The sequence below is a fragment of the Condylura cristata genome, unplaced genomic scaffold (genome assembly GCF_000260355.1).
Source record: "Condylura cristata isolate star-nosed mole 26May11 unplaced genomic scaffold, ConCri1.0 scaffold00032, whole genome shotgun sequence".
Classification (NCBI taxonomy): domain Eukaryota; kingdom Metazoa; phylum Chordata; class Mammalia; order Eulipotyphla; family Talpidae; genus Condylura; species Condylura cristata.
Window position 1 is genome coordinate 8,815,053 of NW_004567133.1, and position 17,148 is coordinate 8,832,200.

At 42.9% G+C, this 17,148-nt stretch overlaps 1 protein-coding gene across 1 annotated transcript in view; it reads left to right on the plus strand.

Moving 5' to 3' along the window:
• USP31 (ubiquitin specific peptidase 31) overlaps positions 1–17,148 on the plus strand; it is a 72,057-nt gene that overhangs the window by 19,834 nt on the left and 35,075 nt on the right. The window contains exons 3-7 of the mRNA XM_004692071.2: positions 8,591–8,728; positions 9,076–9,164; positions 9,250–9,342; positions 10,167–10,302; positions 12,383–12,527. Coding sequence (XP_004692128.2) covers positions 8,591–8,728; positions 9,076–9,164; positions 9,250–9,342; positions 10,167–10,302; positions 12,383–12,527 — 601 coding nt within the window. The remainder of the gene's footprint in view (positions 1–8,590; positions 8,729–9,075; positions 9,165–9,249; positions 9,343–10,166; positions 10,303–12,382; positions 12,528–17,148) is intronic.

The window sequence follows — 17,148 nt, forward strand, 5'->3', positions numbered from 1 at the left end:
AAAAAAAAAAAAAATCTTGTGGCTGATAAGTGGGAAGTAGCATATCATTGTTTCATATTGCATTTCTTTGATTACTAGTGAGGTAGGACAACTTCCTCTGTTCTTTATAAAGTAGGCCTATCTGTTAGTAATGTTTTGATAAGTTAGGGAATTAGTCTGTTTTCACCTGCTTCTTGGCTGTCAGTCAACTCACATACTCTTCCCTACACTACAGGCAGATGGCCAAGACCGGAGCCATCTAGAATTAGTTGAGATTGGGGCTGGTCAGACCAGGTCTACCCTAGGGGTTCTTATTTGTGGTTTGCTAGGAGAAGCTGAGAGCAAGGGTGAGCTGGATGCTGGCACCTGTGCTGGTTTGTGGCACTCTTCTAACTTTTGTGGGGAGGGTTGAAAGCATGGGTGGAGGCCACGGCTGATTTGGAGACACGCTGGTGTGGGGCTTAGGCGTCACGCTGCCTGCAGTTTAGGTGTGAGTCTGTGTGGCTGGCCCACGACTTGAGAGCATCTCCAGCAGTGAAAGTTCATTGTGAGTGCTCTGGGTGGATGGCAGTAAGGATGCATAACTTATGGTGAAACTGGCTAGATTCTGTTTATGAATATGATCTCATGGTTACTACTGGTTGATATTTCAGCTTACAAATGCAGTAATAGAATATTGTTTCAAAGGAAGATTAGTTCCAGAATGTCTTGTTTGATCAGAAACATTTTTAGATTTATGTATCATCAAATATCAATATGTTCATAATCAAGAGGATATCTCTTTTGTCTCTGTGTGTGCGTGTGAGCAAAGTGTGTGTTCACACACACGGAATATGGAAGGGATGTATGCATGCTTGACTGTGGGGGAGCTCATGACTGAGCTCACGCTTCCCTGACTCCTTCCTTTTCCCACTTGGTGCCACCTCTGAGGACATACAGGTCACGTCACTGCCACCATAAATAGGAGTGCCACTCACCAGGAGCCTTGCTTGTACTCGGGTTCCTGAGCAGGGCTGGGCCCAGTTCATGAGCCATGCCCTGCTCCTCCTCTGCTTCCCTCCTTTTAATCTGGAAGCTTGACACTGCTTTTCTATTCCAGGCTGATTTTTCACCTCCCATCTGGCAAGCCAGGTGGCCTGAAAAGACCCCTGGTGGGAGACCATAGGCACAGGCTACTTTCTCTCTCTCCGTATTTCTTTGATGTTAGTTATTGTCACTTTTCCCCCAAGTGGTAAGAACCACAGTCTGGTTTGGGCTTGGATTTGGGATTAATATATGTGTTTATGTTTCCCTAGGTCTGTTTAACAGAGAAAAAGGGAGCTCTCAGTATGTTAGTGCAGCCTCAGCTTCTGGGATTTGTGACCCATATCAGTTAGAAATTAGATATGTTTTCTTCCTTGTTTCTTCTGCCAGCTTTGTCTTTTTGTGCATGAGATTAGGGTTTCCTGGCCAAAACACTGGATGATTTAGTGTTTTGATATATATATATATATATATGTATTTCGAAGGCTAGAAAACAAAAGTTCTTTAAAAATATTTTTTAAAAGTTTGAAAGCAAGTTCTGATGTAGCACTTAATTTCATTATGTGTTTATTTCTCTATGTTTTCTAAAACTCTCAAGCACTATAATGTGCCATAGGAGGAATGTATAATAATTTCTTAGATTATTGTTTTGACTTTCAGCCATTGAAAATTATTGCCACTTCCTATAGGATAAGCTTTTATTAAATAAGGTTTCGGTGTTTGTCTTTTCGTTTGTTACTTGTTAGCCAAAAGTTCTTCCATTCTCCACTGAAAAAAGCTTTTAAAAAGCTTTATTTTGCTGTGTTGGGAATGAGTTTTAGGTTGTGCTAGAAAATGACAAGGAGACCAAAAAGAAGGCACTCTTGAGTTACTTGATTGGATATGTAAACTCTTCTGTTGGTCCCAGCAGACCTTAACTGGGAGTGGACTGGGCTCGGCCCCTCAGGAAAGTGGGAGGGTGGGCCAGCCTAGGACTGGGCTCCAGGCAGAGCAGCCTGCTCCCTGGGAGCTGAGCACACACCCCAAAGCGGGGGCGGGGGGGGGGGCGGTTAGATGTGGTTCTCAAGGCCGTGGTGACACTCGGGGCCTCATTCTTCACATGCTGCAGCTCCACCCCATGTGGTCAGGTCCCCTGCTCCTAAATAGTGACATTCAGCTAGGCAAACTGCATTTTTGTTTCTGGGCCATATTTCAGGCATAGGGAAAAATGTAAATTACAACAAAACAAACACTGATTAACAAGGATTTCTTTAAAAGCAAATAACCCCCAGAAGCCTCAGGCTTACGCAGCTGTCCTTCAGTCCCAGCACATGTTTCATGTCTGCGCTGAGAACTGACGTTCAGGACCAAGAACCTTAAGCTCTTCATCATGTGGGGGGAAGGAAAGTCATTTACTGGAGGACATGGACATAAATGTTTTAAGACTTTTTTTAATCAGATGAGGTTGGGCACATTACTTCTGAGTCTGAGTTTTTTAAATCTTTAATAATAATGATACAGCATAGGGAATTTCCTAGGGATTATTTTTATGAGAAAATCTTTAGGCAGTAACACAAGCAGATAGTGTAGTGTTGGATACATTGCACACACTTGAACATCAACTTTCCAGTCACTATTGTGTTTGCTAGGTACCCTGAAGCAACTTTGAAAAGAGAGACATTCCAGGTCAGTGCCTAAGGGAGAGGCAGAGAGGGGTTATTGTGCCCTGGTGATGAATAAGATGTGAATAAGTCTTATAATACAGTTTTGACTAAAGAACCTCCCACAAGTTTTAGTGCTTTTGAAAGTGAAACTTCAGAGCTTTTCTAACGTGACTGCTTATTTCCAATGTTAACTTCACATTAGAAGTACAGTTATTTAAAAAGAAAATACATGTAAAGAATCAGCAGCGATCAAACGCTACCGGACTAATTAAATCAGCACCATTGGGCTACTGCCAGGACGTGGTTTTCCAAATTTGTTTTTAAACTTCCCCAGGTGATTCAGTTATGCAGCCTGGATTGGGGGGGCAACACAGGAGAAAACACCCTGTTCTTTCTCTTCAGCATTTTCCAGGATTATATAGTACCATAGGGTACTTCTTTTTTTCTCCTTGATTTTTACAACTTACATAATAGTATCGGTATAGAGTTGTAGTATTATAAAATGCTTTTATGACCTCATAAAGCCTCACAGCATGCTTTTTCGGAAAGTATTATTACCCTCATTTTGTAGGAAATATAGCCGAGGTGCAGAGAAAACGCAGACCAAGTAAAGGAGTCGTGCCTCCCCCACCCCCGACACCCCCCACCCAGGTGCTCAGGGTTCAGGCCTCCTTTCCTCTTGTATTTCCAGCAAACTTCCATCCACTGTGGAGGTCTTCTCTTGCTACTGGAATTCCTGCTTTTGTAATTACGATCTGCTGGGAACTCTGCTCATTGTTATGTGGTTGAATTCCTGGTGGTATATTCCTTCTGCTACTTCTCCCTTTTACATGGGGCCTTATTGTCTTGACCATTTTTTCACCCACAGTTATAGTTTCTTGACATACAATAACCATTTCTCAATTTTTATTACATTCTTTTCTTTTACTTAGGCTATATATCACTTTCTAGTCTTTATTTCACTGCCACATTCCTGCCACCAAGTCCTTGTGACACAGGTTTGTTTAATAACCAGAGTTAAGTCTTATAACAGTGTAGCTGTCGCTTGCTATCTATATGGCTCCTGAGTTTGCATTGTGAGAACTTGAATACGAGGTACAGGGACACCTGGGCTCGAGCACTTGGTGGTCCTCTTAGGCCCATCTCTCTGTGAAGAGCAAGGAGCTGGATGCTGGAAGTAACCTCTTTCCCTGTGGCCAGACATGAGCAGTTGTGTGTGTCACTGTCTACGCTCACGGTGATGACTCTCCCTCCCGGATGGAAGCACTCTTAGCCTTCCTTTCCTGGTGGTTTCCTCTCCCCTGGGATGGGCTGTGCATGCCAGCTCTAGCCCGCTGCTGAAGAAGGCGGCCAGCAGGAAGGAGTGGATGCAGGGCACAGAGAGCCCTGTTTGAGCAGAGCTGCACCCTGTCCTGGCTTGGGGTGCTCTTCTGAGACCACTCATTACTGTTTCTCATGGCCATCCTGCTTTGATAGTACTCATCCATTTGCCGTCTCACCTTCTGTGGTTTCATTCATTTATTCATCATCTTGCTTGGTGATCAACCAGAAAGTCAGAATTAGAAGATGAAACTCAAATGCTTATCATTCTGTTCTTTCTACCACAGTCCAAGGACCAAATTTCCTTTGTAGATACTATCTGAACCCAGCTGTTCACTTTTCCTCTTTAAATGTAAATGCTGTTGTCTTTCCAAATTCCTTCCCTTCTTTTAAAATTGAGGTCCAAGTTCTGTTTCTTATCCACAATCTTGGTGTAGAATCAGGGGAGATAGGGGATTTGTTTTGAGTCTCAGAAGAGTGACGCGACGTCCTGACCCGCCAGGTCAGGCAGTATTACCGCGCTCAGTCCCCTTGAGGAAACCACCCTGGTCACTGCTTTGTGGCCTTCCTGGCTTCAGGTAGAGGAGGTCTTGAACTAATCCTCTTTTTCCCCTAGAGCCCAAATCTGCTGCTGCTTTCTTAGGGTCCTGTGGCTGGGAAGAACTACATGTCTGATTTATAACTCCATTTGGACAGACTTCAACTTTTCTTTTCTGGGCCATGTTTCCACCTCGTTTATTTATTTATTTTTTTTCCTTTAAGGAAAAAAACATTTTTCTTTTAAGGGAAAAAAATGTTCTGTTTGTAGCTCTAGGCCTTAAAGTTTTATTTGAAGGGTGAAGAGAAATCATATGAAATTTGAAAACCCTATAAATGTGTTTTGACTTCCACTTTATCATTTAGTTACTGGATGGTAAGAGTCATTCTAAGGCGGAAGTGGGGGTAGGGGAAAATTCACTTATAAATTTGATCATGAGAACTTGAATGCAGGGGATACCTGTACTTGATTTATCTCATGTTAGAATACCAAGATGTATAAGATTTAAGTCAATAGGTATGGTTTAAATTCTGTAAATTGCAATATTATAAATTATATGAATTGCATATTTATATAATGAGGCTAAGTTTAATACAGGTCATACTCTTTATTTTTCATAGCTGTGACATATTTAAATGATTTATTAGGTATAGTAATATTTCTGTTTTAGATCACATCGTCCAGTGATAGTCAACTTTAAAAAAAAAACCTGCAAAAAAGGATTAATTTTAGGACATCAAGTTAGGCTTTTGATTATGAAAACTGTCATAAACAGAGTGGTAAGTGTCAGAGGTGGCCCCAAACAAAAACCACACCACTTGCTGTGTTAATATGGAAGAAGTTGGGCAAGGGTTGGAGTGTGGTGGTCGTGCGTCCTGGAAACCTGGGATCATGAGTTCAGCGAGCTGCCTTAGGTTAAATACTTGTTTGGGGCAGAACCAGGGCATAAACCCAGGTTTCTTAGATTCTGGTATTTTCCTTTCTTCTGTAAGACATACTCAAGATAGATATTTGATTGTTCTACTTTTCATCTAGAGAAAAACTGGAGTTAATAGTCCCTGGGTTATCTGTAGTGGGAGGAAGTCATTGTGAAGGGGTTAAAAGTGGAAGAGGAGCACTCGTGTGTGTTGTGTGCTCAGTGAGGTTTCCTGTAAAATTCCTTTTTGTTTGTGATACAGTGATTTTGGGTGGGGTTGACCCAGCACAGCTTTTGCCCCAGTTCCGGAGGGTGGTGAAGTCCTGTGGCCTGTTTGGTCGTGCCCAGCAGAAGTCCTGCTGAGTAAGTAGCCTTGTTAGCACAGTGCTTACTGCACAGTGGTTGGTGGGTAGATGCTGGACGAATTGAAGTGACACTGACAGGAAGCAGAGACCACATGGAGTGCAGTCCTAATAAAGAATTAACGTCTCCGTCGTGAAATTTGTCAGATGCTGTATATAAACACAACACAGACTTGGTTTCAGCGAATTTGTTTATTAGGGTGCATACCCTGAGCACCTGTCCCTCCCTGCCCCCACACTGGCAGTGAGTGAGAGGGTCCTGGACAGAAGTTTGCTGTTTCCACCTTCCCTGTGCCTCAAGTGCCCTGGCCTTTACCTTTGCTATACCTAAGACTTCCTCTGGGCGGTGGGCCTCTGCTTCCTCCTCAAAACAAACAATAAAACAAACTAGCAAGAACGAAGTTTCCCTTCCTATCTCATTAATATCACTCATCTGAATCCATGACTCTCCTTCCTTCCTTCTTTTCTGCTCTATATCTTTTCTGAATACCTTCTTCCCTTACTGAAGAAGCATTTTCCAAGCGCCCTTCTGTTAGCGTCTTCCCTCAGCATGCACACCCCCTCTGCCCTCCTTTCTTTTGCATGGAATCTTCTAGGCTGGGAAAAGTGGTCTCCTTGCAACCATTCAGCTTTATTTCCACTTCTACTTTTCTACCTCTCTGATCATTACTCTGCTTCAGTGAAATCACATAGGCAATCAACCTTTTCGTTTGCTATTCCCAAGGACTTCAGTGTTGTCATGCTTTTCTGTTGTGGGTCACATCATTGCTTCCTCTACCTGGAGGTTCTCCTGGCTGAGCTCCTAGGGCTCACCAGTCGCCTGATTCTCTTCACCTTAAGTGCTGATGTTCTTACTGATCAGTGTTCTCCACTAGAAACCTTCTCTGCTGTAGCTCACGTCCTTCCATTGTGCAAACCAGTGGCTCCGGTTTATATACTTCTACACGACAGTTAAGACCTCAAGTCAAACCATTCAAGGTGGAGTAAGATGTCAAGTATATAACTTGCTATAGGGATATTGAGGAAGATTACTAAGAAGAAATTGGATTTGTTGGTTTGGGGAGCATCTGACCTCTGGGGGAAGTTTTGTAAGTGGTAAAGGCTTTTCCCCACACCGATTCCTCCTCTTGTGCACCGTTTTAATTTGACAGCCCAGCGGCACCCTTCCCTCACTGAAGCCTTGTTTCTGGTTGGTGTCCTTCCTCTCCCTGGCTCAGCTTACTTACTTAATTTTGCCAGGGGTACTGCCACATTCTCTCTCATTTATATCCCTTTGTTCTTCCCCCTTAATTTGAACCTCCAGATTTTTTGAAAATTAACTTTTTATCATCCTTCACCTCTAAAGAGACCACCGAGCTGGAGGTCTTTGCTTCATGATTAAATCACAAACCTGACTCTTATCTTGGTCTGCTGTCACTCTATTGGAAAATAGAGGGGCAGGCTGAAAGTTTAGTTCTTTGGCTCCTGTATCATTCTTCAACTTTTTGACAGTTTCCATCACTCCCTTGTAGCTATCTCCTCTTGATTCTTGGGGCTCCATTTTCCCGAATTTTTGACAAAACACTTTGACCGCATTCTCTTTCTCCTCTGAGGGCTGTTTGCTCTTTTATGATTATTTCTGGACAGTGTGAGCCGTACTGTTTACCACACCTGCCTAGTGGTTCCCAAATCTTTACCCCTAACACACATTGTCCATGGAGCCCCAGCTCTAGATTTTCTGTTTTTACCAGACACTTCTGATTGAAGATTCAACAGAACTTCAGATGTTGGGAATTGAGAAGAGAACTCCTAACCCTCTTCCCGTCCTATTTTATTTGTTCTTGATGAGACCATTAGATACTCGGATAACTCTAATGCTTCTTTCCTCTTTTCTGCACATTCATTACGTCGCAAATCCTGTTAATTCTGTTGCGTTGCTTCCTGTATCTCAGACCTGCCTTCCTATTTCTGACCTCAGTACCCTAGCTGAGGCCCTACTTCTTGCCTCCTCATCTCAGTTGTCTTCTGACTGCTCCCCCTTTGTGCAGTTGTCTCCCCTCCTTTCGTCTTGCTTTCAAGTCATACTGCACTTACATGTGAAATGCTTTGCGGGCATTTTCAGGTACCTATCACACTAAATGATTACTGTCCTTATTACTTTGGGAGGAGTCGGCCCAGCCCTCACAAGTGGTGAATAGCGGGACAGATTTGATTCCAGGCTGTGTGCTCCAGGTTCCATGGTCCTAACTAGCCAGCTCAGGTACAGCCTGTACCGGCTCACTGCTCTTTCATAGCCCAGGTTCACAGAGGCAGCTCAGCCCTGGTGGTAGTGGCTTTCGGGGAGGGGTCACCCCCACACTAGGGTTTTGGAATTCATTGTAAGGAAGACTTTCCCTTTCCTCCCCTCTCCCATACACTTACTTAATTTGAATAGCCAGTAATTGACATTGGTATAGACTTACTTATTTTATACTTTGGCTTATAACCCAAAATTGAGTTCATTACTTAACCACTTCTCATTTTAAAGATGCTTAAGTTATTACCAGTTTTTTGCTATGACAAAGCCTGATGAATAAATGTCTACATTGAAGTTTGGCAGCTATTTTAATAGTCTCCTTTAGAGGTATTCCTGTAAATGGGATTGTGTATAGTAGGTGCATTTAAAGTTTTGGGACATGTTCCTGGTAGGGTGAACACCTCTTTTTACTGGAAAAGAGCCGTTCCTGGAACTACTCTGTAACACACTTGTGCCCCTCTTTGAGATTACGAGGGGTTTATTACCAAAGCAAGGAACTCCCAACTGTTCATACTGATTTGTTTACCTGTCTAGAGTATTGTATCAAAGAATGCATTGCAGTACCGGGGAAATTCCCAGCACGATGCCCAGGAATTTCTGCTGTGGCTTTTGGACCGAGTTCATGAAGACCTCAATCATGCTGTGAAGCAGAGTGGCCAGCCTCCTCTGAAGGTGAGGAGGTGCCCTAGCAGGGTGGCCAGGAGCAGCAGTTGCCTCCAAGGCACTCAGTGGTTGGAGCAAGGGGAGGAGCTGCAGCCCTCATTTGGTTGATGTGAGGAAAGTGCCCAATGCCTGGATGGGGTGGAGAGGGGAAGCTGGCTGGGGAGGGCCTATGCACAGGTTAGCCTGTGGCCATGTCCGGCAGCTGTGTCTGCTTCCTTGGGCAGAGGCCTTTCCTGCATTCGGGGCCTAACACGTAGTCTCTGAAGGAAGTCACAGGTATTTGTGATTTTTTAAGGGTCATCTTCAATCAAGAATTTGGTGCTTTGAGTCTATGAATTGTACTTTCTTTTCTTTAGCCACCATCTGAGACCGACTTGCTGCCTGAGGGACCATCATTTCCAGTCTGTAGCACTTTTGTACAGGAACTTTTTCAAGCCCAGTACAGGTATGAGCAAATCCGATTTTCCTTTATGTGGTTCATCTGACATAATTCTAGTGGTCTTACCATGTTTCCCATTTTGATTTTGAAGATCTTCTTTGACTTGTCCTCATTGTCAGAAGCAGAGCAACACCTTTGACCCCTTCCTCTGCATTTCTTTGCCAATTCCTCTACCCCACACAAGGTAAGAACAGATTTAATAAACTTAAGACTGTATATTCCGGTAGTGCACTGTTCCTCTTCCTCTGTGGGCTCCTGTTATGTTCTCTTATTTATTTAGGTAAATAACAGGGTAGGAGATGAATGGAGCTCTGAGTTTGCAGCATGAGCAGGTGGTGGGCTGGCCAGTCTGTCTAGCTGGTCAGCTACTTTCTGCGAGTGGGGAGGGGAAGGCTGGCTCCTACCTTCTCGTCTCTAGAGAAAAAACAGTTAGCCTATTTGTGACTTGACCTTAATTTTACTCAGTGCACTACTTTGATTTTATTTGGAAAAACATTTCCAATTTAAGATTTACTCTAGGAGTTTATGCTGCTTTGAAGAAAAAAGTTTTTAATGATGATTGCCTTTCCTAAGTCTCACGCGCGCTCTTTTTTTTTAAAGATTTATTTATGCATAAAGAGCCTGAGGTGCTGGGGTCAGAGGATTCCCCAGAGACAGAGTGGGGAGCAGAACAGGTGGATTGACTGAAATACCCTGCTGAGGGGAGCAGTGGGTGGGTCAGGAGAGGTCTGTGCCATGTGGGGATTGAACTAGAGCTGCTGTGGCTGCAGATAGCTTCACAGTGCTGCACCTTAACCCGTTGCGCCACCATGGAGGGCCTTCCAAATATCTCCTGACTATTGTTTGATAGTTTCACTTAGGTTTAAATGCAGTTTTTCCATGTGACTGAATCAGGTAAAGGTGTGGGTTAGCCTCAGTTTTGTGTGATTTCAGATGAAGTTTGTTTTGCTTTCTATATTTTAGTTGAAATAAGCGACTAATGAGACAATCTGACTTTGATCTGTACAGGCCTCTCTATGTCACCGTAGTGTATCAAGGGAAATGCTCTCACTGCATGCGGATTGGCGTGGCCGTGCCTTTGTCTGGGACTGTTGCCAGACTTCGGGAAGCAGTGTCTATGGAAACAAAAATCCCCACTGATCAGGTAATAAGTCTGCTAAGATGGATTACATGTGAGCTGCAAAAGTGTTGCTTTCTGTTCTCCTGGAATTTCTTAACAGTTCTCTGCCAAACATGATTAGATAGAAATTTAAGGTCAGTTTCTTCCAGTGATCTTTAAGGGTGAAGAAATCAAGACCCAAAAGAGAAAAATACACATAAAAACTTTTCATGCTTAATGTAACTATGTATATTTTTAAATTGAGAAGCTGTGACTTTACACCAAGACCTTTGTAAAGCACAGTTACTTAACCCCCCATAAGTCCTTCTTATGGGTGCTTATGTGGGCAGTAGGAAGAGCATCCTGTGATACCTGAAGTTCATAGAGGCTTAGAAGTTTCAGTCAGTGGCTCTTCAAAGCTCTTCTCCGTCATGGTGCTCAGCTGGGTTTGTTCCTTGAAGACAGCTGTCCAAAGCTCTTACCTTGTCCAGATGAGAGAAAAGAAACTTGTGGCCCTCTCCTATCTTTTGGGGGTAAATTAATGATACGGCATTACATTTAAATAGACCGAAAACACTGTTAGCCTGTTTACGACTTCACATTTTGCATACTTTTTTACTCATTTCACTATGATTTTACTTTGAAAAACATTTCTTATTTAAGATTTAGTTAAGATGATTCATTTAGTGGCTAAATAGCTTTTCCCTGGATAGTTTCGAGAAAATGCTGTGCAGTCACCGGAATAATAAAGGTGCTTTGTACTTTGGCCTCATGTGGCCTCATTTGGGAAGTTACCAAAGTAAAACAAATACAACCAGTGCTGTTGCCCTAATAGAGTACAGCTCAAATTTTCATAGGGCAAGTATTGGTGCATTGACAAAATATTCATACTCTTTCTTTCTTTGAAGAGCTTACTGATTTTTTTTTCCCTTCACGATGAGGGAAAAGAGAGACTTAGATGTGTGTCTAGGACAAACCCAGTTGTATCTTTAAAGTTTCTAGTGCTGCCTGATTCTATTTGCAAGTAGTTTAAGTGGGTGATATAATCATAAGTTTGATTTTGACCTCAGCTTGCTGGAGAAAGTGGATTATACTGACATGTTCATCTGCAGAAAAACAGCATGGTTATTAAAATCATTAGTAGGAAAATGGTGTCAGATATTTTTGGATTGTTTGTGGAATATGCCACTTTATAGGCTTACGCTGCTTGCATTAGTAGAGAGGCTTAGAGGTCCAGTCCAGCCCCCTAATCTGAAGGAGGCCCAGAAAGTCATGTGACTGCTTCAAGCTCACAGGGCTGCCTGGTGGCAGGGCAGGACTGGAACCTCTCATGTCACATCCAGAGCTTTTCACTGAACAATGTTGCTGAGCATGAAATGAAGTCCCTAAATGTTTTCATTGTTTTTTTTCCCCCCCATCTTTTGTTTTTATGTTTCATTGTAAAATGTTCCCCATTTCACAAGCAGTTCAGAAAATGAAAGTACACGTCTAGTATTAGCTCTAACACTGTTACATATTCATCCGTGTTTTCCCCTGTGCGTATCTGGTATTTGCTATTTTGCGGAAGTGGAATCATTACACATATCACTCTTTCATTTATTCAGGGCATCTTTTCATTAGTGATAAATAGGTATAGTTCTTTGAAGTAACTTTATAATTCAGTCAGGTACAATGTAATTGGCTCTTGGTGTGGAACATTTGACTTGATTCCCTTTCCCCCCCACTAAAATATCTGTGGTTATTGCACATATTTTGACTTGAAAAGAAGAAAGTTAAATGACCGAGTTTTGGAGTCCGACTGAGCTCCAGTCGTATAGCCTTGGGCAAGCCTCTCCACCCCTCTTTAGTTTCTTCCCCCTGAAGGGAACAAGGTTTTGTAATCTCCTGGGGCTCTTCAACATTTGGGGACACTCTGGATTTAGTGCCATGGTGTTCTGAAATCAGAGTGTGGTGGTACATACACACAGGCCATTGCGCTTCCAGGAGTCTCTTCCTACAGGCAGACAGTGTGGGCTCTCTGAGGGGCTCGCAGTCAGCACGGGCCTGAAGATGTGGGGGAGCTCGAAGTAGGACCAGGAGGTGAAGTCTGGTGACTTTCCCGACTCTGTGTTCTCCTCACTCTCAGATCGTGCTAACAGAGATGTACTATGATGGGTTCCATCGTTCCTTTTGTGACACAGATGACCTGGAAACAGTCCACGAAAGTGACTGCATTTTTGCCTTTGAGACTCCAGAAATATTTAGGCCTGAAGGAATCCTCAGCCAAAGAGGTGAGTGAGAGTCTATTTTCTATCATTCTACCTGTGTTTGCGGGTTCAGCAACTGTCTACCGTTTTAGGTGTCAGTTACATGTTAATGTAGTTTTATTCAATTGTAGCAAAATACATAGGACACATTTTGGTGCTGTGTATACAGTTAATGATGATCCGGTCCCTGGAAGTAGGTTCTGTTTCAGTGAGACTTCCTTACTTCCTAACCGCCCCTGTCCGCAGCGGGGCTCTCACTCAGGTTTAGGACTGTGTCCTCTCTTGAGTGGCCTCTTTGGTCTCCTGTGATGGCACTGGGGGGTACACGCTGCCATTGCTTTTTGATCTTTGCTGTCAGCTTTGATGCCTGCTTTCTGAATTCTAAAATCATTGCCATAGAATGTTTTCTTGATACTGGCTTCTAAGAAATAGGCATGTAACACTTCGTTGGTAGGCAGCAGAAGAAAGTAAAGCTCTGGAGTGCAGTCCTTTCCCTGCAGCGGGCCGCAGTCGGAGCTGAGCCTGTCCCCCCGCTGCGCTTTGGGCCTCTTCTGAGTCTTGCCAGCAACTGAAACTTGGTTCCTGCCCTTAGTGTTCTTCAGGGTTCCAGAGCTCCCGTTCTTTTTGCTCTACGCTACTAATATTCAGAGCATCATCATTACCTGGTTAAGGTAATGGGAACTGGTTAAGGACACGATGTTTTGGACTCCACTGTGGACCTGCCAAATGAGAAATTTTGGGGCAAAGCCAGCAGTCTAGTTTTACAGGTGGTTTTGCTGCACACCGAACTTTGAGAACTGCTGCTCTGCCCAGTCTCATCAGTGTTTCCTGGGGCTATGAATTTTAGAATTAAAATTAGAATTTAAAATTTAGAATTTTAGAATTGTTCCACCAGTCCCTACTCTTCTTCTGATCCTTTTCTGATGTCTTTTGGCTGAAATTGCTACGTAGAAGTCTGATAGGTGCCTCACTCTCCCCTTTCTTAGCCCCGCTCCTGGGTTTTTCTCAGACTGACAGTGCCATCATCCTGATTTTCAACTAAACTGGCTGGATCCAAGCTCTTCTCGCTCATATTTAGAACCCCCGTCCCAAATCACTTAGAAGTACTGCATTTTCCTGTTCATCTGCTGCCACTGATATGGTGCAGACCAGGCTCAGCTGGGTTTTCTAGGGACCTGTTTACTAGTGTCTCTACCCTCAGGCTTTCCTTGGTTAGTTATTTCCCCACATGCTGCACTCTTACTCTGATCTACAGTTCTGGTCTGTTACACGTGTATTACCTCACCACTGCTTCCCCTTGTCGAGATTAATCTGAACACCTTGGAAAGGGCATGGCCACTTTTCCAGCCTCTCCACTATATTTCATCTCCTTCCTCATGCATCCCATTCCAAGTTACTCTTTATTTCTCTCCCGTGCCACGTGCTTTTATGCACTCCCTGCTGTTTGCTCTCCTGAGAAATCACTTCTCCAGCCCCATGTCACTAGCGCCTCCCCCCAGGTCCTCTTCCCTCTCAGTCCTAGCAGCCACTCTTCTCCTCTCTGTATATACATGTCCGAGTGTAGACTTTCTTGTGAATGGAATCCTGTGACCTGTGATCTTCGTGGTTGCTTTCTTTTACTTAATATAGTGGCTTCAGTGTTTGTCCATGTTGTTGTATAGATCAGTATTTTGTTCCTTTTTATGGCCAAATAGTATTCCATTGTCAAGCATATTTTGTCAAACAAATTATATTACATTTTGTTTATTCATTCATCAGCTAATGGACATTGGGGTTGTTGAATTGCTGGGTCATGTGTTTAATTATTTGAGGAGTTTCCAGACTATTTTCTAAAGTTGCTTTACCATTTTATATTCCTGCCAGCAGCTTGTGAGGATTCTGACTTCTCTACCTCCTCACCAACATTTTCTGTTATCTGACTTTGATTCTAGCTATCCTAGAGGGTATGGAGTGATATTGCATTGTGGCTTTGACTTGCATTTTGCAGATGACAAGTGATACAAAACATCTTTTCATGTGCTGTGGACCACTTGTGTGTCTTTTGAAAAATATCTATTCAAGTCCTCTGCCCATTTTCAAATTGTGTATGTGTATGTTTTTAAGATATAATAATACAGTTTTAAAAATTTTTTTATTACATTTTTTATCCTTTTACATCATTCTTCATTTTGTGTATTTTTTCATCTCAGTTGTAATCCCATGGGCTTTGCACCACCAGTTCACCTGTGTACCATCACCACAGTCCAGTGCACTCTTCACACCCCAGTTCCGATCTCAGACCCCCTCCCACCCCCATGAAATGTCTCTGGTTTATAGTTAGTTATTGTTTTCATTTTTATTCAATTACATTTGTTTGTCTTTATTCCTCCTCCTCACCCCCCCAATTCCTTACACTCCAGCTATGAGTAAAACCATCTGGTATTTTTCTTTTTCTTTCTGTCTTATTTCACTAAGTATGATCCCTTCCAGCTCCATCCATGTTGCTGCAAATGTCATGAGTTTATCTGTTTTGATTGCTGAGTAATATTCCATTGTGTATATGTGCCACATCTTTTTAATCCAGTCTTCTATTTTGGGACATTTGGGTTGATTCCAGTTTCCCTGTTGTGAATAGAGCAGCAATAAACATGGAGGGTGCTGCAGGTGTCCTTTTGAATCAGTGTTTTTGTGTCCTTTGAGTATATACCTAGGAATGGGATTGCTGGGTCATATAGAAGCTCCCAAATTGTGGTATTTTTGTTGTTGAATTGTAAGAGTTCTTCATATATTCTTCATCTTAGGCGCTTTCTCTCATTCCACAGGCTGTCTCTTTGCCACTTTCTTGGTATTATCTTTTTGTGCACAAAGGTTCTTAATTTTGACGAAATGTAACTTACTATTTTTTTCCTAAGCTGTCACATTTAAAGTGACATAAAGATCAAATTCAAGTTCATAAAGATTTTATCCCTGTGTTTTCTTTTCAAAGTTATATAGTTTATCTCCTTTATTTAGGTCTTTGATCCATTTAAATTTAATTTTATGGTCTAAGATAAGGATCCAACTTTAGTCTTTATTATGTGGCTATCCAGTTGTCCCACTTACTGACTTGTTAAAGAGATACTTACTGTTGCAAAAAAAGAGAAATAAGTGAAGCTCTTTTGGAGTTTTATTAATGGTCAGACTAGCTCTGTGGACAGGCCTCCAGAGGTGGACACTACAATTGCATTAGCCCAAGGGAGGAGAGCCAGTGGGCTCTCAGGCCTGGGGCCGACTCTGCTGCTCCCCAGCCTATCTTAGCTGCATTGTCGTCCTCAACACCATCATGTTTGCTCCTGTAGAGTGTCTAGTCAACTCTCGCGGTTTTACCACTCCCCACACACCCCATGGGTTTCTAAGAAGACGTGCATCTCTCTTTTGGGCCTTTACATCCAGACGCTTAGTGTCTTCACCTGGGTGGTCCGTCAACCTCCAAACTTTGTTTAAAACCTAATTTTCTTTTGTTTCCCCCCTTAAAGTTGACTCTCCTCTTGTATTTCTTAACGTAGGTATATACCACCTTCATCTAGTCTCTGAAAACACACCTGAGAATTAGACCTCTCTTTCTTTGCACTATATATTCCTTAACCTTTACTGTTCATTTTACTTCAAAATATTTGGCTGAGCCTTCCACTCTACCAGCCTTGTGGTGGTTATTTTACTTTCTCTTACTAGAGGAGAGCCGAGTTGCCTACCACTCCTTCTCTGCATGCCCATCACGACTCTCCATTAGACTCCAGTGATGAACAGCTCAGGCACAACAGAGCGCTGGGCTCAGTGCAAGGACGTTAGGATTCAGAGCAGCAATGCATGCTTTTCACACCAGGGGGCATTTTGCCACGTACTGATTCTTCTTTCTGAAGTGCTTTTCTCATTCCTTTTGGCCAGAGGAACTTCCTTAGGCTTATCTTGAGCTCTAGAATCTTCTGTGATCTCTGCTGACAGACTTGGAGGCTTTAACCTCTGCTTCAAATCTGGGCCCACTAGTATTACTGTGATGTAGTGGCCTGGCACTCAGTGTGCGTTTATGTTGCTTTCCCTCACTGCACTGGTGAAGCTAAGGGTTGTTGATCACCAGCTTTGGTTAATCTCCTGGCTGCCTGCAGGTGGTGGGATCTGAGTAAGTATAGATTGGACAGGTGAATGAAAATACTGGGCAAAGAGATCAATTAGAGACAAAAAACAAACAGTTTTGCTATTAAAGGGCAACTTAGACAAACCAGAAATTCTTGAAAAAATTGTGTAAACTTAGGGTTTTGAAGTCATTTCAATCTACAAAAGTTGCACAAATAATGCAGAGAACTCTATTAAAATCCTTAAAAACCCAGGTGCCCTAAGATGTCAGCATTTTACAGTGTATTTTATCACCTCCTCTCCCCCTCTTTGTTATACTCTCTTTTTGAGCCATGGGTTGGGGGGTGGGGTGGGGGAAAGTTACAGATGTAATGATGTCTTTTGCTTAAATACCTCATTGTATGTTTCCTTAAAATAAAAACATTGTCTTAAATATCCAAATAGTTGGTCCTCCCTGGTGGCGCAGCTGGTTAAAGCACAGCACTGAGAATCTAAAGCCGCTTCCACATGAGTTCGATTCCCGCCTGCCCCGGAGGTGACCACATGGCGCGGCAGA